This window comes from Prionailurus bengalensis, chromosome B3 (genome assembly GCF_016509475.1).
Source record: "Prionailurus bengalensis isolate Pbe53 chromosome B3, Fcat_Pben_1.1_paternal_pri, whole genome shotgun sequence".
In the NCBI taxonomy this organism is placed as follows: Eukaryota; Metazoa; Chordata; class Mammalia; order Carnivora; family Felidae; genus Prionailurus; species Prionailurus bengalensis.
This window is the reverse complement of record NC_057355.1, coordinates 112,375,173-112,400,000: the sequence shown is the minus strand read 5'-3', so window position 1 is coordinate 112,400,000 and position 24,828 is coordinate 112,375,173. Positions and strand designations below refer to the sequence as shown.

Here is a 24,828-nt window from a genome sequence, read left to right as displayed (position 1 = left end):
TTCTGTCCAGTTGCAACATCTGGCCTGCTTATGGTGCGCTGCTCAAGGGCTTTTGAACAAGTTTCAATAATTTTCTAGGTATTTTCTGCTAAATGTCAACCATGACTGAGAGGCAATGTGGCAGATTCAAATTCCAAGAAGCAAAAATTCTGTGAACCGACAGTAATTTCATATTATTAAAGGTTGAGATAAAACAAACATGAAGCATGTAAAGGCATTCCTATAGAATGGCAGGCTAAGAAAGTGATGATCTCTAAGTTTTTAAAAGAAAGACTATGACATATTTACCTAACATGCTGGCAATTAACAAGTAAGAAAGCGATGTCTGCAGAAAGACAAGTAAGAGCACAGAGAAAACATGGGAAAATAAGCAGATGTACATTGGTTCCCAAACCAAAAAATTCAATCATTAATTTAATCTAGGTCAGTATCACCTCATGTCTAGATTAATACTATGTTTCCTAGTTAATTTCATTCCAATGAGGCACATGCCCCAAATTCACCTGAAAATCTAAATCTTACTCAACCATTTTCAATGTGTCATTCCTCTGCTAAAAAGCCAACCGTACCTCCCTATTACTACCAACAAAGTCTAAACTAAACTCTAGCTGTCAGAACCACGATGATTTGACCTACTCCAGTACTTCTGGAAAGGAGAATTGTGGGTTAAATATGGCTACACATTCTTTGCAGTTCCTCTTTCTCTGCCCTGAATATGGAGTGTCCCTTTCACTTGCATACACTAGTAGAAGGTGACAGAAGGGACACTGTGTGACTTTGGATACTTGGCCTTTTTCTGCTCTTGCCCTCTTGGAACACTACTATATAAGACACCTGGACTATCCTGCTGGAAAAGCTACATGGAAGGGAGCAACTGACGGCCCCAGCTAATGAGTGAGGTCATCTGGACTGCCTTACCACAATGTAGCAACCACAAGAGCAACCCCAGATTAGAAAAACAACCCAGTTGAGGACAACTTAAATTAATGAAATTTTGTTTTAAGTCACTGGGTTTTTACTTTATCTTATATTACATATGTGTGTGTGTGTGTGTGTGTGTGTGTGTGTGTGTATACACATAATTTTACGTTGTATATAAACCCAATTTTTAAAAAGAATGCAATAAGGGGCGCCTGGGTGGCGCAGTCGGTTAAGCGTCCGACTTCAGCCAGGTCACGATCTCGCGGTCCGGGAGTTCGAGCCCCGCGTCAGGCTCTGGGCTGATGGCTCAGAGCCTGGAGCCTGTTTCCGATTCTGTGTCTCCCTCTCTCTCTGCCCCTCCCCCGTTCATGCTCTGTTTCTCTCTGTCCCAAAAATAAATAAACGTTGAAAAAAAAAATTTTTTTAAAAAAAGAATGCAATAAGAAAACAAACTTTAATACAAAACCTCAGCTTTTAAAAAATAGGTAACAAATGTGAACAGACGCCTCACAGAAGAATGGCAATTAAGCACATGAAAAAAATGTTCAACACCATTAGCCATGATAGAAATGCAAACTGAGGGGCAGCTGGGTAGCTCAGTCCATTGAGCATCAGACTCTTGATTTTGGCTGAGGTCATGATCTCATAGGTCATAAGTTCGGCCTGCATCAGGCTTTGCACTGAGAGCACAGAGCCTGCTTGCGATTCTTCCTCTTTCCCCTTCTCTCTGCCCCTCCCCCACTAGTGCTCTGTATCTCTCTCAAAATAAATAAACATTAAAGAAAAAAAGAAATGCAAGTTGAAGCTACAGTGAGATAATACTACATTTCTGTTAAAACAGCTAAAATAAAAATAACTAACAATAGCAAGTGCTAAAAGTGAGAGCAACTGGAACTCCCAAGCATTGTTGGTAGGAATGCAAAACGATGCAGATAAACTGAAAAACATTTGGGAAACTTCTTAAAAAATTAAAAATGCACTCAAATGACCCAGCCACCCCACTCCTAGATATTTACCTGAGAGAAATAAAAACTTACGTTCCTGCAAAGAGCTATAGAGCAAATGTTATAACAGCTTTGTTCATAATTGTCCAAAAACAAAAACAACCCTAACATCCTTTAACTGGTCAATACATAAAAAAAAAAAAAAAAAAAAAAAAGACAACAATACTGTGATACATCAATACTGTCGAATACTACTCAGTATTAAAAAGGAATTAAGGGGCACCTGGGTGGCTCAGTCGGTTGAGCGTCTGACTTTGGCTCAGGTCATGATCTCACAACTCTGTGAGTTCGAGCCCCACACCGGGCTCTGTGCCGATGGCTCGGAGCCTGGAGCCTGCTTCAGATTCTGTGTCTCCCTCTTTCTCTGCCCCTAACCCACTCGCATTCTGTCTCTGTCTCTCTCAAAAATAAATAAACATTAGAAAAAAAAAATTTTTTTAAATAAAAAAATAAAAAGGAATTAAAATAATACTCAGGAAAAAGAAAAAAAACTACCAATACACACAATAACATTAATGAATCCCAAGTACATTATACTAAATGAAAGAAAAAAAAGATACAGGGGCGCCTGGGTGGCTCAGTCGGTTAAGCATCTGACTTCGGCTCTGGTCATGATCTCACAGTCCGTGAGTTCGAGCCCCGCGTCGGGCTCTATGCTGACAGCTCGGAGCCTGGAGGCTACTTCAGATTCTGTGTCTCCCTCTCTCTCTGACCCTCCCCTGTTCATGCTCTGTGTCTATCTCAAAAATAAATAAACATTTTTAAAAATTTTTTTAAAAAAAGATACAAAAGGAGACAAACCACATTATTCTACTTAGGAACAGAATAAAATGCAGGAGAAAATAGATCAGTGGGTATTAGGGACAGAAGGTAAGGCTAGAATTTGACCACAAATGGGCACAACAGAATTCTGGTGGGAGGTAGAATTCTTCTATAATTTAATTGTGGTGGTAGTTACACGACTGTAAGTATTTGCCACAATTCATACACCTATGTGCTAAAAAAAAAAAAAAAAAAAAAAAAAAAAAAGAATTTTAATGTATAAAAATTATTCATCAATAAGTGAGAATTAGACACACACACACACACACACACACCCCAACCTCCCAAACTTTGTGCATAAACATTTGTATCCCTCAGAATAATGATTTTTAAATTATTTTCCTAAATATGTAGTACAATCAACAAAATTATCAAATTCTAGCTGAAGAACTGGTTAGATGGTTTTAAAACTAGTGTCCTAAATCTTAAAAATTGTAATTTCAAGCTTCTGAGTTGCTTTCCAAACCCAATCCATATGCCTCATCTGAAAGAAATGACCTAGTTTTACAGACATATGAATTACTCCTTTTTGGTCTAGCTTATGAACACATTTTTTTTTTTTTAATAAGAAAAAGACATAGCAAATTGGGTACAAAATGTTACAATGAGAGAGGGAAAAAACACCAACACCAGTAGCACATCTACTGTTCTTCCTTTTATGCCAGGGTTTCTAAAATGGAATCCCTCTGGCTAAAACACAAATGTCCCTACCCGTAAAGTTGATGGAAAGACCTGAGGAGGTTTTTGTCCCTAATGAGGGAAAATAATTACTTTTTTCCTAAAATTACAGCTCTCTCTATAAAAACTAACTCAAACCGTGTTTTCAGATTATATTTACAGTATTAAAGCATGACGTACTGTCTCAGCTCTTAGTTGTCTCTACATTTGAACACAGTAGTTGAGAATTTAATTTCAACACAAATGAATATAAATAAAGTGGCTTACAAAACCCAAAGATCACTCCACAGAAGAAACAACTATTATTACAGGCAAGCTTTCTTTCATGCAATACAAACAAAATACTTGGCAGTCAGAAATAAACCAGCTGAAGTATCAGTATTGAAGTTGGAATGAGGAGAAAAATAATCAATTATTTACGAGCCTAAATTGTTAAGAAGCAAAATCTTTTCCAAGAAGCAATGATTCCCAGGATGTAGAATAAGATTTTACTACAATCAAAGCATATCCCAAAATCAATTAGCCCAGCATCTACTCTTGGCAATCTCCTACATGAGATTTTAGTTGAGATTTCTGAATCAGTGACTTCTCTCTGGTTTCTATTCACAGAGCCAACACATTTCATCAGAGTCCAGGCTTTCAGGTCATACTGCTAGGAAGCAAAGTAAGCTCCACCACTTGTGGAAAGTATAACTTTGGGACAAAATTAAATTACTTAATATCCCTTTCATACCTCATCTGTAAAATGGTTATAAAAATCGTACCGGCATCTCATAAAGAAATTTATGAAATTTAATGAGATAATCCAAGCAAAGCCCTTGGCACAGTACCTGGCACATGATAAACTTGATAAATGACAGCTATTATTATTAACCTCTAAATTATCAACCTTTGATTCTCATAACAAATGACTGAGTAAGACTCTATGGAGAGATCACCTTCTCCATGATACTCCCAGGCTCCCGCCCAAAAGGAAATAAAAGGATATATAAATGCAAGAAGTTCTCTGTCCACTTTCTAATCCCTAATTACTTTGTATTTTACCGCATGGTACTACTTCTACAAATGACAGGAATAATTTTTCATTCATTGGATAAAATTCTTAAAACCTAGCATTTTCTTCCATAGAACATAAAAGGACCAAAAATAATATTATGGTGAAGAAAAAAGTTGAGAGAAAGAAGTGAGTTCCAAAGAAAGAGTGCACGGGCAGTGGCAGTGGGGAGGTAGGGGAATCGGAGAACCATAGAAGTCTTCCCTCAAGCTCCAAAAGCATGTGACTCTGCCAACTACATTCTTTTTTCACAGACTGCTACTCATCTTCCACACCCTAGCATTCTCCCTCTCTCCTTCCCCATCTGCTCTGAAGGCTCTATGCACAGTAGGATGCTTTCACCTTCTACTCTTCAATGTATCTTTCTCAAAAGGGAATAAATTCTGTCCTCTTTTTCTCTACACTACCTCTCTTAGGGTCCATTACCAACTCTAGAGTAATGACTCTTCATCTCAAATCTTTAAATTCTAGCTTGAGAGACAGCAGGCACTAAACACATAATCACCTTCATATATAAAGCAGAGGAACTAGAATTTAGGAATTATTTGTTCCCTGAAAATACAAGATTTTGTATTTCCTAACAGGTGATGCCTTCCAACATACATGGCACATTTTTTAATAGACTAGAAGCAGCAACAATAACAATTCCCTAGGTTCCAGATCCAGTTGTTTTATTTAATGATGAATTTTTGTTTCTTCATTTTAATAAGTTATATTTAGACTGACTCAGTCTCCCAATTATTATAAATGTCATTGTTATAGTCCATATAATAAAAATTTTAATATGTACTAATTTAAATCATACAAAGTTTGTATTTAATGTATCAAAATTATTCAAAATGCTGAAGACAACTATAAATGAAGTATAAAAACATAAATTAAATGGCATGGTTTTTCTATATTAAAATCTGTATGCAAAATAAGTTTTGACACTATGGAGAAATTCTCTATTTATATAGAATTGGTATAAAAAGTATCTCACTAAAATATTTAAATTTTTACAAAAACAGTTTAAAAAAATCATTAAGTATTTTTTAATCGATGAATGAAGCCCTGAAACTAAAAACAAAGTACAATACTTCATCATTCTTCCTTCATTTTCAGAACCTACCGGAGAGATTCAGCCATTCGCCTCAAATCTTCATTTTGCTGTTTTAAGCGTTCAAGCTTTGCCAGAATCTTGGACAGTTCTCGGCTAGAGTGATCAGGGTGGTCATTATCTCGTACCAAGTGACCACCTATATAAAACAGCAAGGTCCCCCAGGCAAAAAGAATGAGCATAATCCAACGCCAGGAACCAGTCCATGGCCGCATTTTCAGATTTTCAACTCACTCCCCTGGCTTCCCGGAGCTCAAAGAATTGGAAACATCTTAAGTCTGTTTGTAGCTAGTGCGTAAGCAGTAGCCTTTTGTTGTTTCAACACATCATGCTTCAGAGAATTTGTGTCTCTGGTAGTCCTGTAGCGAATCTTTCAAGGAGATCCTCCTGGTGGTATGAGTAAGAAGCTTTACTGTCTTGTGCTTCATGGACTCTACATGCTGTGGAAAGAGTAAGAAACGTATTTAAATTATTTAGGATATGGAAAATAGCATATGCTGAGATTCATGGAGTTGGAGGAAACACTCTGGTGTTGACTGGCAGATAACCTAACTGCCTAATAATAAGTAAAAGGCAAAAGTTTTCATATCTGCCTATTAAATCAACTATGTATATATACTAGGGCTCTACCAGATTAATTAATTAGCTCTAAGCTTGAAAGTCCTCTAAGTGCCATCATCACTTTTCCTTCATACATCATTGTCAATAGATCATATATGGAGATCAAAAGACTGTATCTTTGAATAAGCAATCAAAACCAAACAAAATGTATTCAACTACATATTTTGGTCTAATGTTTCCATTAACTCAAACAGAAACATGTTCTCTGTATGAGTGAATTCATTCCTGTAAGATCTTGACTCCATCCCCCTCCATCTCACTACTCAACTGCAGGTTGAGTATACTACTTTATACTACTTAACCCTGCAGGTGACAGACAGAGTGTCACTGATAAATTCTAAAAGTGATGTGTATGTTAGCTAATAAGCAAAGGTTATCACAGCCATTAAGCAGCAGGTAACCACTCCATATATCACAAGCAAAGGCTCATAAAGATTAGGCTAGATTATCCGTTCCTCAATTTATTAAAAAATACCAATAATTGCAACATAAGCCTATACCAATTATATCTTAGTCACTGTGCATCTTAATTACAAGTGCACATACTTTCTCAGGCGTGGCTGTGGGTTTCATTTGTCACTTTATCATCTGGCTTAGAATCCCCTTTAGAAACAAAACAGTTTTTTCCCCAAGAAAAAAATTATAGGCAGATCAAAGATCAGTCATATGATGCCTACTTTTCATGCTATATAGAAAAATACAGGTATTCAGAGTTTACTAGTTAAAAAGCAAATTAAAAAATGAATCCACTGATGGTTTAAGGTATGGATTTAATTCAGTAAGTCAACAAAAGAAGCTATTAAATCTGAGTTAATAATATTGTGGGTGACAATATATGCAACATTGTAAATTGCTGTTATACCATATGCTGAATCCATAATATAGTCTAGTTAATTCCAAACTATACCAATAAGATATTAATTTTTTTAATCTTTCCCTTCATAGCAAAAGTTAACTTAGAAACATAACTGTGATAAACAAAAGAGAAGATAGCTTTCTAAAGACATCATTTAAATAACACTAGAAAGATGTGCTGTAACATTTTATTAAAATTACAATTAAAAATTATAATTTTTCAAAGCCAGCAAAACTATAATAACTCAAATAGAAACAGAAGTCTACAGAAACATAAATCTTGTTACATAAAATACCTTAAATTCTTATAAACCATCATCAAAAATAACCAAAATATTAAATTACCACATTTCACAACGTAGTAATATTGACATTACAGAGGTTGTAAAAACTCATTAAAAATTGTTTTAGGAGATGGGGCACCTGGGTGGCTCAGTTGGTTAAGCATCCGACTTCAGATCAGGTCATGATCTCACAGTTCGTGGGTTCGAGCCCCATGTTAGGCTCCAAGCTGACATCTCAGAGCCTGGAGCCTTCTTCAGATTCTGTGTGTCTCTCTCTGCCCCTCCCCTACTCATGCTCTGTCTCTCTCTCTCTCAAAAATAAATAAAAGCATTTTTAAAAAAATTGTTGTAGGAGCAAAACATGGTCATTTTCTTAATAGCATCATTTGCACTTTTCTTTTAAGTTTATTTATTTATTTTGAGAGAGCGCACGAGCATGTAAGCGTGAGTGGGGGAGAGGCAGAGAGAGAGGGAGAGAGAATCCCAAGCAGGCTCCATTATGTCAACCCAGAGCCTGATGCAGGGCTCAATCTCAGGAACCATAAGATCATGATCTGAGCCAAACTCAAAAGCTGGGTGCTTAACTGACACAGCCATCCAGGCACCCCTGCATTCTGTTTTTGGAAGAGAATGCTTCCCAATTTTATTGTTCTTGGCTAGTATTTAAACATGAAATCAGAAAAAACAAGCCAAGCTGAACATCAAGTAGTTTTCTATGTAATTTTCCTTAGCATGGTTTAAAAGTTGGTATAGAATTTTTTACCCTATCCATAATGAATGCCTGCTTCCTTACTGTGTTTACTGCCTATTGTTTAAACTATGAACTATGTCTGTTAAAATGTAAACTCCATGATATTTCTCCATTTTGTTCACTGATGTATCCTAAGTACTTAGAGCAGTATTTGACCCTTAGTAAGTACTAATAAAATTTTTGAGTAAATAAGTGAATGAGTGAAGGATATCATACATGACATATGGTAGTATGATATATTACACAATTCATGCACATTAGCCTCAAGTGTCATTTTATACTCCACTTAAGAAAGCGAATCTGAATGTAGAAAGTAAGACAGTGCTATTATGAGGAAAACAGTTCAAAAATAAAAGACATCCATAAGCTTTAGGATTTATTATTATCAACACATGTCTCACAAGACACCCTCAAATATTTAAAATATATTGGTCTACGGGGCACCTGGGTGGCTCAGTCAAGCGTCCAACTTCAGCTCAGGTCATGATCTTGCGGTCTGTGAGCTCGAGCCCTGCGTTGGGCTCTGTGCTGACAGCTCAGAGCCTGGAGCCTGCCTTGGATTCTGGGTCTCCCTCTCTCTCTGCCCCTCCCCTGCTTACACGTGTATCTGTCTCTCTTTCTCTCAAAAGTAAATAAATATTTAAAAAATTACAATATATTGGTCTAAAAGGCCATAACATCAACTTATGGTTACCTTTCAAACATGAGAAAATGATTTTCTCAATATTAGTGAAAATATTTCAAATTTATTAGTAAGAAAGATTTCAACATTAACTACATGAGCTAATTTCTGACTAAAATTTGTATAGTAGTGTTTGTTGAGATTTCTTCTAGGAGTGGGTTAAGTATTTATTAATTCATTCTTATTTGAGATTCACATACCACCTTTCATCTGCAGAATATATATATATATTTTTTTTTTCAGGATATTAAGTGGATTGAAATGTGTCAGGCTTCCTTACACAAATTTATTTAATTAGTGAATACCACTTTTTTTTTAAGGTAATGGGTATTTAAATGATTTTTTTTTTTATTTACAGAGATTCTTTGGGTTACATTTGCTTAATGTCTCTGAAACAAAAAAATATATATGTAATTTTTCAAAGTAATTTCTTGAATCTGAAAGCTAAAGTATATAATCAGTAAAACTGAGAGCTTTAATAAAGTTGCTCTGAGGCTTAGATGGCATTAATATATAATGCACTTACTATAATGCTGGGCCCATAAGAGGTGCTCAATAAAAGGTAATACTATTTTAATGCTGATACGATATGGAGATTAAAAACATGGGTACTAGAATAGGCAAAGCCTAGACTAGAGTGTTGTTCTTCTATATCACAGCTAGGTAACCTTACTGACGTTCAATTTCTTTTTCTGTAAAATGGATATAATACATACTACCTCTCCCACAGAATACTAAAAGAGGCGTAGACAAAATAATCTTGGGAAGCAGTTAGCATATCACTAGTGAATTTTTCTTATGCTACATATGTTAATGCTGTTACATTATTTTAGACTCATTTATAATATTTTGTATAATTTATATACCATATATTATCATAGGCAGTTTCTAAAATAGATGCCAATGATCCCGGTGTCCTGTACTCATGCCCTGTGTAATCTCCACCTCCTGAATGTGGGCTGGACCTAGTGACTTGCTTCTTAGAATACAGCAAAGTGATATGATTTCACTTCTGAGATGAGTTTACAAAACACTGATATTTCTTTCTTGCTCACATTCTCTCTTCTTGTTTACTTTGATGCTGCCATTTGAAAAGGCCCATGTGGAATGGAACTGAATCTGCCAACGACCACATGAGTAAGCCTGGAAATGGATCCTGCACCTGTCAAACTTTGATGTGACTACAGCTTGGTTCACATTTTGATTTCAGGCTTTTGAAAGACCATAAGCCAGATGATCTAGCTAAGCCATGCCCAGATTCTTGGCCAGCAGATAATAACTGTTTTAAACCACTCAGTCTTAGGGCAATTTGTTATGTAACAATAGATAATTAATATACATGCCAACTTCCTACTGGGGCTGAATGCCTGGTCTTCAGTTCATGTGTTATTCTTTCTGTTCACAGCAAGTTGTCCAAAGTCTAAGGCACGGAGTAGGCATTCCAGATACCAGACAGAATTGAATCTTAATCACATTTTCTTATATATCCTGCTAACACATCTTACAAATACCATAAAAGTTAAACTCAATTTATAGCTTAGTTTTATACCATACTAAAAGTGTAAAGGCCATTTTTCTTAATGTTTGCTAAACAGAGTTCCACTTCCAACCATGTCAGAATAACTAGTACTAGATTTGCCCTCACACATAACCAACTAGAAAACCTAAATATTCAGAAAAACTGTTTTCAGAGATTGGGCAATGGTCAGGCAAGACTGTGATGCCTGAGATGAGATTAACAATCAAAGGTAAGCCCTATAATTACTCCAGCTTTCTGCATAAAATTTACTGAACACCCCCACAAAAGGGGAGAACCCAGGCAAAGCACAGCTATCTTCCTGAGGTGATAAGATAGAGACTACAGTTTAAAAGTTTAAGGGGAGAGGATCTACAAGTCAGTATATTAAAGAGGAGGGAGTTGCCCAGAGAAAAGGGTCCAAAAATTGGCATAAGTGATCCTTTAGTCTTTGGCTACATACTAGGCTCTACATGCAGAAGTCTCACAAGGCTGGCACAGAACAATTATCAAGGAAAGAAAAATTAAATACTAGGTAAATGAAAAATGAACATCTCTCAGAGATCGTATAAAGGGGAAAACCTAGGAGTCCCACCCACATAAAATGAAAATGCCACATAGAAAATCTAGGGCATTCAGCAGAAAGCCAAGAAATAAAACATCTTAGAAGTTAAAGTTAAGTAAGCCGTAGAGTAGGGATCAGAAAATTGTCTCTAAAGAACAAGATAATAAATATCACAAGCTATGTGCAACACATACAGTCTCTACCATATATTTTTTGTTTTTATTTTTTATTTCTTTATAGCCCTTTAAGAATGTAAAATCCAATTTTAGCTCAAAAGCTATACAAAAACACTCTGTCGACCAGCTTTAGCTCATGAGTGAAAAGTTTAATGACTCCAGCCATAGAATAAAGATTAGGCTGACAAAAGCTATAACAAAACTTAAAAACAAGCTACAGAAAGACCAAGGTGATCCAAAAGCAAATTAAATTGTCTATCAAATTCTTTCAAGAAAGACAACAAAATACAGTCAACAATATAAAGTTCACACTCTCCAACAACTAATCAAAAATTACAAAGAACACTGAGAGAGATCATCTTGTGATGCAGGCATCCAATGACATGCTAAAGGCTAAGGACGTACTAGAATATTGAGCAAAAGATCTTGGCACTCCAAGGCCCCACACCAAGAATGAGGTAGCAGCATTTGACTACTGCAAGAGTTTTAAGTCTCTGATTCAGTGAAGGGAACAACTGCAAAAACAACAACTCAATCACTGACTGGAATGACCCCATCCCCATCCATACATAAACAAACAGCCTCAAAGAAGAAACGTGCCCATTTCTGGGCATAACCATTCACCTCAGTCTTTACTGCTCTGTCCTTAAAATGTCTGGCATGCAACATAAATCATGAGACATAAAAAAAAAAAAAAAAGGCAAGATGTAACAAACCATTTTCAAGAGATAAAGCAAACACCAGAACCAGAATCATAAATGAACTAGACGTTAGAACTACCAGACAGAAAATTTAGAATAATTATAACTAAACATTAAAAATCTGTGATAAATGTGGACAACATACATGAACTAATGGATTCAGCAGTTGAAATACCAAATAAACAAAAATAAAATATCAGAGGACCTTAAACAGGCCTATAAGAAAACTGGACAAAAGTGAAAACGAATCAGTGAACATGACAAGAGGTCACAGATATTATACAAAATAAAACCCGAAGAGGAAAAAAAGACTGGGAAAAAAAGGAACTCAAAAGCTGTGGGAGGATGATCTGAAACATACGTAACTGGAGCTGCAGAGAGGATAAAAAATGAGGCAAAAAATACATTTTAAAAGATGTTAGCTGAGAATTTTCTAAAATGAATGAATGATAAACCACAAATCTAAGAAATGAAGAAAACTGCTGGAAGGATAAATTTAAAAGGTAGGCAAAGCTGCTGAAAAACAAAGAAAATCTTGCAGGTAGCTAGGGAAAAAACTTAACATACAGATAAACAAAGAATAAGAACATACTTCTTATGAAAAACAATGTCAACCAGAAGACAATGGAGCAACTTCTTTAAAATACTGGGTAGGGAGGGGGCGCCTGGGTGGGTGGCTGAGTTGGTTAAGAGTCTGACTTCGGGTCAGGTCATGATCTCACAGCTAATTAGTTCGAGTCCCGCATCGGGCTCTGTGCTAGAGCCTGCTTCAGATTCTGTCTCTCCCTCTCTCTGTCCCTCCCCAGCTCACACTCTGTCTCTCTATCTCTCTCTCTCTCTCTCAAAAATAAATAAACGTTAAAAACATTAAAAAAAAAAAATACTGGGTGGGGAGAATGGGAGTGGGGAGAAGGTCAACTTACAACCAGTGAAAACATCTTCCAAAAGTTAGTTGTTTCCAGGAGAAGAAAAGGGGGGAGAGGGTGCTGAAAAATACTCTGTGCCAGCAAAACCGCACTACATATAAAAAGTTAAATGAAGTCTTTCAAGTAGGAGGAGGAGGATACTATGTGGAAATATGGATCTACACAAAGAAAAAAATAGCACCAAAAATGGTAAAATCTAAAGAAAATAACGACATATTTCCCCTTAACTTAATAACAATAAATAGCTAATTCACAAATGGCAATAATGTATCACTAGGTTTACAAATCTGTAGAATATATGATGACAAAACACAAAAGGAGAGGAGGGAGGAAATGGGAGTGCACTGTAGTAAAGTTCTCACTATATATTAGACTGAGAACTTAAAAATGTATATTGTAAGCCCTAGAGCTGCACTGTCTGCTTCAATTGTCACTAGCCACATGCAATTATTTAAATTAGAATGGAAAGCCTGGGTGGTTCAGTAGGTTGAGCTGCAGACTTCAGCTCAAGTCATGATCTCACAGGTTCGTGAGTTCGAGAACCACATCAGGCTCACTGCTGTCAACGCAAAGCCCACTTTAGATCTCTATCCTCCTCTCTCTCTGCCCCTCCCCTGCTCAGTGTTCTCTCTCTCCAAAATAAATAAAACATTAAAAAAATTTTTTAATTAGAATTAAAATTATAAATGTATCCTCAGTCATAATTCAATCGTTCAATAGCCACTTGTGCCTATGGCTACCACTGTGAATGGTACAGATTTGGAACACTTCCATCATCTCATTAAGTATCAGCCAGGACTCTTCCAGAGCAACAAATAATTTAGAAAATAAAAATAAGTATGAAAAATCCGATAGTGGAGACAAAATTTTTTAAAAAGTGTAATTCAAAATATGAAACAGAAAGGATGAACATAAGATATCTAATTTAGATATCTTTGGGCTTTCTGAGATAGGACATAATTTAGTATCTTGAAAAGACAGGGGGAGTTTCACAGTTGCAACAGAGAAGGGAGCACATTTGAGATAAGAGAAATGGTATGAGCAAAGGTCTTTGTTCATTATGGTGACCATTTCTGAAACGAACTCTCCTGTGCCACCAGTTAGTAGTTTACCTTCTAATAAGTTACTTCACTCAGTGTAGTTATTTATATACTAAGCTCTATTTATTTTAAAATAGATAGTATGGTTCTTATCATCATTTGTAATAGAGAACACGTGGAACAAATCTACCAGGTACTTTATCTGTATAAAACACCGTAATTCAATCACTCATTCACTCAAAAAATACTTAATAAGTCCCTATCATATAAAAGACACTGTCCTAGACAGTGGATTGTAGCAGTGAACAAGACAGACTAAAGTCTCTGCCCTCAAGAGGTAATATTCTAATGCATTCTAATTGCAAAGGAAAATAATTGAACAGAAACAACCTCATAAAAGCCTCTTCTTGCAGCAACCAACATACTGAGTGATACAGTGAGAAACTGAATATGGACTATACCACCTAATACATTTCTAAAAGAACTAGTTTAATCATTCTGTTAAAAATAACAACAAATGCAGTACCATTCATAACAATGTCAAATGGACTATTCTTATCTCTAACAAATATGAAAATGACCAATAGCCGCTTCCTTTAGCATATGACTATGTGCAGATGTTTCCAAGAATTACATTCAAGAGGCTTCACTTTATTGCTAAGGCCAAAAGATGAGCACATGAAAATATGCTACAGAACTGACTGACTAAGGGTCAGAACAAAGACTTGTTCTGCTATGAACCATGTTCGTAAGAGGGTGGTGTTCTAAACTCAAAAATCAATCGGTACTTATTTAACTAATATAAGTATATATACACTTATACATTGTGCAAAGGGAAATATGGCATCATACATCCAGTACTTACATGAACATGCCCTTTGATGAGAAATTCCACTACAGGAATTTTAACACATGAACAAAATGCATTTACAACATTTTTCCAATATTTCCATGCTGGAAAAAAATATAACTGCCCATTAACAGAAATATGGCTTAATAAATTATGAATTACTTTTACCCCCATAAAACTGTGCTTTTAGCATGATGCCAATAAGGAGGAAAATGTGACTCTGAAGAAAGTCAGTTTGAAACAAACCCCTAAGAGCTGATGATAGCATACAAGAAAACTAAAACAATTACTAAAAATATATGCCAGGATGTAAATCTGAAAACTAGAAAAGAAATAAAAACCACAACAAAAAAATGCAACTTCTATAACTAAAGAAAAAAATCAAATGTTTAAAAATTGTCTTGGAAAAGATTAAAGAGCAGATTAGATGCTACAGAGGAGAAGTTCAGTGGATTTGAAAACAGTGTAATAAAAAATATCATCACAAGGAAAAGACTATTTAACAACTGTATGGTGACAAATGTTAACTAGACTTATTGTGGTGATCATTTCATAATATATACAAATATCAAATCATGATATTGTACACCTGAAATTAATATAATGTTATATGTTAATTTTTAAAAATTATCCAAAGAGAAAAATATTCAGAAAAAAAATCTGAAGGAGATTTGATAAAAAAGAAAAATTTAAAGCTGCCAATTTATAGCACTGACCCTAGGTTAGATATTATGGTGCTGCACAGCTAACACCAGAGCTGTATCATCATGAACTGAAAACTTTTGGGTATAAAACTCAAATAAAAGTCATCCATCATCACTGCAAGAAAGCAATTTACATCATTACCTTCAGGGCCAGGAATCTACCAGCATTTCCCCATTTTGGCACTCAGCTTGAAAAAGGATTTCTCAGAACAAAATCTGTCATCCAACTTAAAGTAATGTACACTGAAAATAAGCTTAGTCATAGGCATATGCAGAATTTCCAATGTATTTTACAATACAAATAAAATCATAATTTAGAAGGGAAAAATAATTACAGAGAAAAATGCAAACATGGTAAAAAGAATTTCAGGGGGCTTCTTAGAAAAAAGTACAAATTAGTGGGCAATCGAACATCTTTTACAAGTGCTAAAATAAAAAAAATGGCAAAACTACACTTTGTTATGTAGTGGAAATATTTTCAAAGATAAAAGCAGTTTTCTGTGAACTTAAGGTTTCACTTAACTTGGGTAAATACCCTAGAGTGGGACTGTTGTGTCATAAGGAAAATGTGTGTTAGAAGGAGAAGGAGGAGGGGGAGGGGGAGGGGGAGGGGGAGGAGGACGGGGGGGGGGGGGGGAGGAGGACGAGGGGGAGGAGGAGGAGGAGGAGGAGGAGGAGCCAAACTGTACTCCAAAGTAGCTGCTCATTCTGACTTATCCCCAGCAATGAATGAGAGTTCCTCTTACTCCACAATCTTCCCAGCATTTGGGACTCTCAATTTTTTAAAGCAATTCTAATATTGTGTGGTGGTATCTTGGTGTGGTTTCAATTTGCATCCAGTTTCCCTAATAACAAATGACATTAAGAAATGTGATTATGTTTTCATGTGTTTATTTGCCATCCATATATCCTCTTTGGTGAAATGTCTATTGTGATCTTTTTGCCATTTGTATATTAGACTGTTTATTGTTGAGATTTAAGAGTCATTTATATAGTCTACATACAAATACTTTTATCAGGTATGTGACTTTTCAAGTATTTTCTCCCAGTCGGTAACCTACCTTTTCATTCTCTTAAGAGTGTCTTACATACAACAAAAATTTTAAGGTTTTTGATGAAATACAATTTATTCTTTTCTAATTGTGGTTTTGATATTATATATAAAAGTTCAATCCCAAATCCAAGGTCACATATATTTTCTCCTATGTTTTCTTACAGTAGTTTTAGGATTCAAAGTTAAAACTACACTTACCCCAGATTGCCACTCCTAGATATCAACTCAAGAGGTATAAAAGCTTATGTTCTCACAAAATCTAATACTCAAATGTTTACAGTAGCTTTATATATAATAGAAAAAATCTGGAAAAAATTGAGATGGCCTTCAACAGGTGAATGAATTTAACTCTGATAAAACCAAGGAATATTACTCAGCAATAAAATGGAAGGAGATTCAAGATGCAAGGAGAGGCTGATTACAAAGGGGCCACAGGGGAAATTTTTACAGTGATGGAACAATTCTAAAGGGTACTGAAGAAGGGCACATCATCTCTGTAGTATGCATCTCCAAACCCATACCTTCATTCTAATAATGAGAAAAATGCCAGAGGATCATTCAACAAGACACCTGACCCATACATACTCTTCAAAACTATCAAGGTCATAGAAATCATGAAACAACTAAGAAACTGTCAAAAGATTTGAAAAGACCAAGGAAACATAATGAGTAAATGCAACATGGTATCCTGGATTAGATCTTAGAAGAGAAAGGGACACTGCCCCAAATATGACTTGTAGTTTAATTAATAATATTGCACCACTGTTAATTTATTAGTTTGACAATTTAGCAAAGCTATGTAAGATATTAACATTAGGGAAACATGGGCAAGGAATATATGGAAACTTCTGTACTTTCTTCACAAACTTCCTGTAATTCTAAAATTATTCCAAAATAAAAGTTTCTTTTTTAAAATAAAGGCAAAACAAGTACATCTTCAAAAATCAAAAGCTGAAAGAACTTGTAGGTGGCAGATATGTATTACAAGATATATGTAAAAGGATGTTTTTCAGGATGATTGTAATTGGATATGTGAACATAAACAATGGATTTAAACAGACATATTAAATGTATGGTAAGTATAATTGAAACTTCCTCATATTAACTTATTTTAAAATAAATGATTCTTTTATGACAAAGTATCATGGGACATATAACAATGTCATAAAATGTATGACAATAATAATAAAGGATGACAGGAAGAAAAAGGAAAGATACAGTATTGAAGTTCCTACATTATCCTTCAAGAAGTATTACAATATTTGAAAGTTTGGTGAAATAGGTAAAAAGGTTCAAAATGCAAACCCTACCCATGAAATATAAAACAGATAAGCATTAGAAAAAAAATGGATACAAGTTACTTGAAAAGACCTATAAAATTAATAATATTTCAGCTGAACTAATCAAGGGGAGAGAGAAAAATAAGACATAAGTTGCCAATATTAGGAACGGAAGAGTGAGCATATTACTACAGACGCTACAAAAAGATAAGAGAATATGGTAAGCAACTTTGTGTCAACAAATACAAAGCCAGACCTGAAACTGGCAAACTTAGTTCCTTTATTTTTATAAGCAGCCTCCACACTAGGTGTGGAGCCTAAGAAGAAAGGCATAAATTTCTTAAAAGAAACAAAAACAAAGCTCAATCAAAAATGAACAATCTGAATCTGTATAGCCTCATAACTATTAAAGATGTTGAATATATATTTATAAACCTTCCCAAAAAGAAGACACCAGGCCCATTTGGCTTAATTTGTGAATTCTACCAGACATATGTACAGAAGATGTAACAGGAATTTTATATAAGTTTTTCTAGAAAAGAAAAAAAAATTAGCTTCATGAAAAGCTAAATATATTTTGCCATATAACTCAACAATTCCACTCTTAAAGGGAAACAAAGACCTACGCAAAGTCTTGAACAAGAATGTTCACAGCTACTTTATTATAAGAGCCAAAATTCTGAAAAAATTCAAGTATCTTACAACACATGAATGGATAAACAAATTGTGACACATTCATCTAATAGAATAGTATTCAGTAAAAAGAAACAAACTACTAATATACACAACAACATGGATGAATCTCAATAACATGCCTGGCAAAAGATACCAGGGACAAAAAAAGTACACATTAATATGAAATTTTAGAACAAAGAAACTAATACATAGTGCCAAGGAGCAAGCTGTGACTGATGAAAAAGGGGAATGACAGGTACATGAAGTTATAAATTTGAGAAAAATCATCTAACTGTACACTTGATATGGGTACATTTACTTGATGCAAATTATGTTTCAATAAAGTTGAAAAACATTTTAAGAGAAAGTTTAAACAGTCTCCAATTTGTGAATGTAATTGCAAAGGTCAATAACCGAAGACTGCTAATTCACTAAATGGCTAAATTATGTGCTTGCATCTTGGATATCAATGAAATATTTTTTTCAGCAAAATCACTGTACATTCTTTTCTGAATAAAAAATTTCAAAGGTAATTATTCTATTGATATAATCAATTCAATCCAAGTGTAACGTGAAGATTGTATTTCTCATACATTTCAAAAACTGTAAATACCGATTCAAATCACTAGTAATACAATTAACATACCATAGAGAAATTGTGTTGAATCTTTTTAGTAGTCTAACCCTTTCTCAAAACAAAAGAAATAATCACAAATATTCAAAATAATGATTCCCTAAATTAAAATACATACTAGTTATTATTATTATAAAATATATAGTTCAGAGGGTTATCATCTTTAGAAGAATTTACTTTCTTCCTGGAAAGAGTAAAAACCAAATTATTACTACAGACTGTTTCTTGAAGTAATTCACTGTAAAAAACTGAAAACTACAACAGAAAAGTAAAATAATTTATTCAACAAATTTAAACAGATTTAATTAATGATTACCATAATGTAGCAGGGGTTAAGCATACCTATTACATTTTAAAGGCATCATGTCGATAAAGAGAAACATAAATAAAACTTTTAGAGAAAAGCTAGTTATCTATCATAAAGTACAAATATTTAAAAAGCCCCTATACATACAGAGTTCAATTCAATCCTAGTTACCAAACACGCAACGCTTTAAATGTCTTCTCATTTGATCTATATTCATTTTCAAATTAAGTACTGTTACAGAATTTATTTAAAATATTTCTTACTGTCTAGCCTCCATATATGGAAAAAGGGCAGTTTATAAAATTATGTGTTTATTAATTTAACAAAGTAGAAAAAAACAGGTAAAAATAGTATCATAAATTAAAATGACCTTTTAATGTTAGTTGAAATCAACTTTTACTTATGTTAAAGCACTTGGTAAAACCAAATAAACTGAAATGTAAAATAAAGGGAGGGAGGAAGAAAGTGGAAAAAGGGAGGTAAGAATGCCAGGGAGGGGAAAGCAGGGGAGGGGAAAGCAGGGAAGGGGAAGGAAGGACAGAAAAGGAAATTTTCATATAGCCCCTACTAAGACTATAAAAATTCAATTTTAATTCATTACTTACAGAGTCATCTATCAAACTTTCACATTGCTTATCAGTAAGGTCACACTATATGCACATATGAATTTAAAATGCTAGGCATCCTGAATACATAAGCACAAAATACTCTATTTAAATTCACTGAAACCAGCCAATATCTTAGAAATTAATCTTCCTCATTATGAAGTGCAAACAAATAATCACATTTATGAGGTCTCTATCAGGAGTATCTCACTCACCTTAACTCAAGATAACACACCAGGTTGTGTTTACTGATGCAATTAATTTGTACTATTCAAACGGGTCCAGAAATCTGGCCTTGGCATCTGTACTTTTGGCCCTGAATAAATTAAAACTGCTAAAAAGCGGTAATATAAAAAATTCAAATAGAATGTATACCCTTACCATTTTGTCTGATTAGCCAGTACTACACAATATTTATTTGATTGGTTTCTTTAATGACTAGCTATAAATATATGGGCAGTTTACCCAACTATAAAATGGTTGGTAAATATTTTCACCGTAAAGATCACATGAAATAATGTACGTAGAGGAGATTTGTAAACTGCAATGCAATTTATAAGTATCAGTTACTATTATCCTTCCCATGGTCAATAGAAACTAGGTATACTACCCTTACGCCAACTTCTTATCTATCATGGGACCTTTGTTCTTGCTATTCCTTCTACCTGGACTGCAATTCCTTTGGTTCATTCTTGTAATTCAGATCTCTACTTAAATAAATGTCACCTCTTTTCAGAGACAGTTCCTGAGAACCTGTATCAATTACAACATATTACCATAAAGGAGAGAAAATCTAATTCAAAGTAGCTTTAAAGATAAGGAAATTGTAATTTCTCAGTAGATAAAGTTTATTTAGTCTCTCAAAAATCAATTTTTGGGGCGCCTGGGTGGCGCAGTTGGTTAAGCGTCCGACTTCAGCCAGGTCACGATCTCGCAGTCCGGGAGTTCGAGCCCCGCCTCAGGCTCTGGGCTGATGGCTCAGAGCCTGGAGCCTGTTTCCGATTCTGTGTCTCCCTCTCTCTCTGCCCCTCCCCCGTTCATGCTCTGTCTCTCTCTGTCCCAAAAATAAATAAAAAACGTTGAAAAAAAATTTTTTTTAATTAAAAAAAAAATCAATTTTTGGAGAGACTAAATAAACTAAATAAACCCCTCAGGCATGTCAGCCTCTGTCCTTAGGCTAGCACTCTTCATGAACAAGTTAGCTGCCTCAAACCCAGCTACATGTAGTTATTTATGGTACATTACCAAAGAACAACTGGTAATCTCCTTTAGTCTGCCTCATTTTAAGGAAGAGGAAACTACTGACAGAAGTCTCCCCCAGAAGATCTGCATATCTGATTATCCAAGACTGACTCACCTGTGCCTCACAAAATGAATCACTGACAAATGGAATGGGATTACCATTACGGCTTAAGACTAATCAGGATTTATCCATAAGGATAGGCTTCAAAACAAAACTGGGGCCCTGAAAGCAAGAAAGGAGAATGGCTGCAACACCCTACAAGAATACAACACCTTATCTTTTTTAAAAAACACTCACCATCCTCCATTATTCTCTATCACAACACTTACTGGCTTATTTACTTCCAATATTAAAAGGTATGCACTAGTAGAACAGGGACTTAGAGCACCATGCCTAATCAGAGCCAAGACCTTTATTAATATGTGTTGAATGAAAACCTAAATGCAAGAACATTACCCAAGTGTGCATATATTTATTTAATACCTATAGTTAAAATCCTAGGCAAAACAAAATTAAAATCAAGTTTTAAAATCAAGATTTTGATAAAGAATTACATAAAGAATTAGAACTAAGTTTCAAAGGCATTTTCATATGCATATTCATTCATTCATTTTTATATGCAGAAAATGTCAAAGCTAGATGCTCAGAAGGAAATATATCCAAAATAATTTCAAACCAAAGACTTGCATTCAAGCCAATTCATGGTAAACTGCAGAGTCCAGAAACAAAATACTAGAAAATAATGAAGCTGAACCAAAGAGAGAAAGAAGAATCATGCAACACAAAGGACTTAGGAACTCAGTGACTAAATGAAACACAATAACATTTGTATTATAGGAGCCCCAGAAGAAGAAGAGAGAGAAATTTTATTTCAAGAAATAATAGCAGGAAAAAAATTCCCTAATCTGGGGAAGGAAAACAGACACGTAAGTCCAGGAGTCACAGAGAATGCCCATTAAAATCAACAAAAGCAGGGGCACCTGGGTGGCTCAGTGGGTTAAGCATCCAACTTCGGCTCAGGTCATGATCTCATTGCTCATGGGTTCAAGCCCTACATTGGGCTCTGTGCTGACAGCTCAGAGCCTGGACCCTGCTTCAGATTCTGTGTCTCCCTCTATCTCTCTGCCCCTCCTCCACTCATGCTCTGTCTCTCTGTTTCTGTCTCTGTCTCTCAAATATTTTAAAAAATTAACAAAAGCAGGCTTAGACCAAAGACATATTGTTAATTAAATTTGCAAAATACAATGATAATGAAAAAATCTTGAAAGCAGCAAGACCAAAGAAATCCATAACTTACAAGGAAAAACCCACTAGGCTAGCTGGAGATTTCTCAACAGAAACCTAGCCAGAAGGATGCATGATATACTCAAAGTGCTGAATGGAAAAAATCTGCAGCCAACAATACTCTTTCCAGCAAGTCTATCATTCAGAAAAGGAGAGATAAAGAATTTCCCAGACAAATAAAAACTAAAGGAGTTCATGACAACTAAACCAGCTTTGCAAGAAATATTAAAGGGGACTCTCTGAGTGGGAAAAAGTGACCAAAAGTGTCAAAGAAAAGAAAGGATTGGAGAAAAGCTCCAGCAACAATGACAACACAAGTAACAAAATTACAATAAATACATATTTACCAATAATTACTTTGAATGTCAACGGACTAATCATTTGAATCAAAAGACACAAGGTGGCATAATGGACAAAAATATAAGACCCATCTATATGCCTACAAGAGACTCATTTTAGACCTAAAGACACCTGCAGATTGAAAGTGAGAGGGTGGAGAAACATGTATCACACAAAGGGATGTCAAAAGAGTAGCAATACTTAGATCATACAAACTAAATTTTTTGGTTCTTGTACTATTTTTATCCTGCTTTGTTATCAGGGTAATCCCGGTCTCAAAGAATGATACTGAATGTATTCCCTCCATTCCATTATTTGTAAGATTTTGAGAAAGATGGCCATTAATTGTTTTTTTTAATGTTTGGTAGAATTCACCAATGAAACCATGTGGTCTTGGGCTTTTAGGTGCTGGGAGATTTTGATTCCTAATTCAACTTTCATTCTTATTAGTGGCCTAAGAAGATTTTCTATTTCTTGGATTCAAGATTCAGGATTCAATTGTGGTAACTTGTGCATTTTTAGAAAATATGTGGGGTTTATTTGTAAGTTGTCTGATTTGTTAGTATATCATTATTTAGAGTAACCTATTATCACAATATGTATTTCTGTGGTTATCTGTTTTTTTTTATTTTTTTAATGTTTATTTATTTTTGAGACAGAGACAGAGCATGAATATCTGTTTTATTTTTTAATCTTCCATTTCTCATTTTGGCTTTTTAGTCTCCTTTATATTCTTAGTTAATATAGTTAAAGCATTGCCAATTTTATTTTTGCAATAAATGGTCATTACTTTCAATGCTATGTTATTTTTTATTCTGGTCTATATTTTATTTATTTCTGATTTTTCTTTGTTACTTCCTTCCCCTACCAAATTTTAGCTAAGTTTCTTGTTTTTCTTAGTTCCTTGTGATATAATGTTGTTTATTTGAACTTTTTTCTTTTTTTTATTTTTTAAAAAATGTTTATTTATTTTGAGAGAGAGAGAGAGAGAAAGAAAGTGCACGCACGCAGGACAGGGAGAGAGATAGAGGAAGAGAGGGAGACAGCAAGAATCTCAAGGCAGGCTCCATGCTATCAGCACAGAGTTCAATGAAAGAAAAAGAAAGTGTGTACACGCAGGAGAGGGGGAGAGATAGAGGAAGAGAGGGAGAGAGCGAGAATCTCAAGGTAGGCTCCACGCTGTCAGTACAGAGTTCAATGAGGGGCTTGAACTCATGAACTGCGTGAGATCATGACCTGAGCTGAAATCAAGAGTCAGTTGTTCAACTGACTGAGGCAACCCAGGTGCCCCTGAATTTTTTCCTTAATACAAATATTTACAGCATAAATTTCACTCTAACATCTGCTTTTGCTGCATCCCATTGGTTTTGGAATATTGTGTTTACTTTTTCTTTTGTTTCAAGACATATTTTGATTTGTTGTTTGATTTCTTACTTGGCCCATGGTTTGTGCAGTAATATATTGGTTAATAGTTACAAATTAAATATTTAATATTTACACATTGTAGATTTTTCAGTTTTCTTTTACTGTTGATCTTGTTGGAAAATATACTTGGTATGGTTTAAGTCTTCTTAAATTTGTATTTCTTATGTCTCTTTTTATGTGATTTAACCAGGGGATATCTTCAGTATGTACATGAAGAAAATATGTATTCTACTTTTCTTGGATGGAATGTTTTATATATATCTTTTAGAACCATGTACTCTGAAATACGCTTCAAGTAAAAAAATTTCTTTTTGAAAAAAAAGTAATAACTTTAACTGAGGGTACTCATTCAAAATAACACATATCAGAGGGGAGGTGAGTAGGAGGATGGGTAAAATAGGTGAAGGGGATTAAGAGTACACTTATCATGATGAGCACTGAGTAATGATATGCAGAATCATTGAATCGCTATATTGTACACCTGAAACTAATATAACATTGTGTTTTAACCATACTGGAATTAAAATTGAAAACGTAATTTAAAAAAGCCATTGCACTTAATAGCTAATAAGGGAACAGAGATGTATTGAAAAATTCCAAGTCATATCATATACAAATAATGAATAAAGATTCACAATCTTTCTAGACAATTCTTTCTAAAGAACAGAGATTAAAAAATTCAGATTCAAACAGATTCAAAACTATTTCTAAAGAATAGGGTAGATTCAAAAGG

General features: G+C 34.7%; 1 protein-coding gene across 12 annotated transcripts in view; it reads right to left on the bottom strand.

Annotated features, from left to right (window-relative positions):
- FUT8 (fucosyltransferase 8) overlaps positions 1-24,828 on the bottom strand; it is a 311,102-nt gene that overhangs the window by 153,907 nt on the left and 132,367 nt on the right. For all 12 annotated transcript variants that reach the window (XM_043556372.1, XM_043556375.1, XM_043556378.1 and 9 more), the window contains one exon: positions 5,591-6,018. In XM_043556372.1, the coding sequence (XP_043412307.1) occupies positions 5,591-5,793 (203 nt within the window). In that variant the 5' untranslated portion in view covers positions 5,794-6,018. The remainder of the gene's footprint in view (positions 1-5,590; positions 6,019-24,828) is intronic.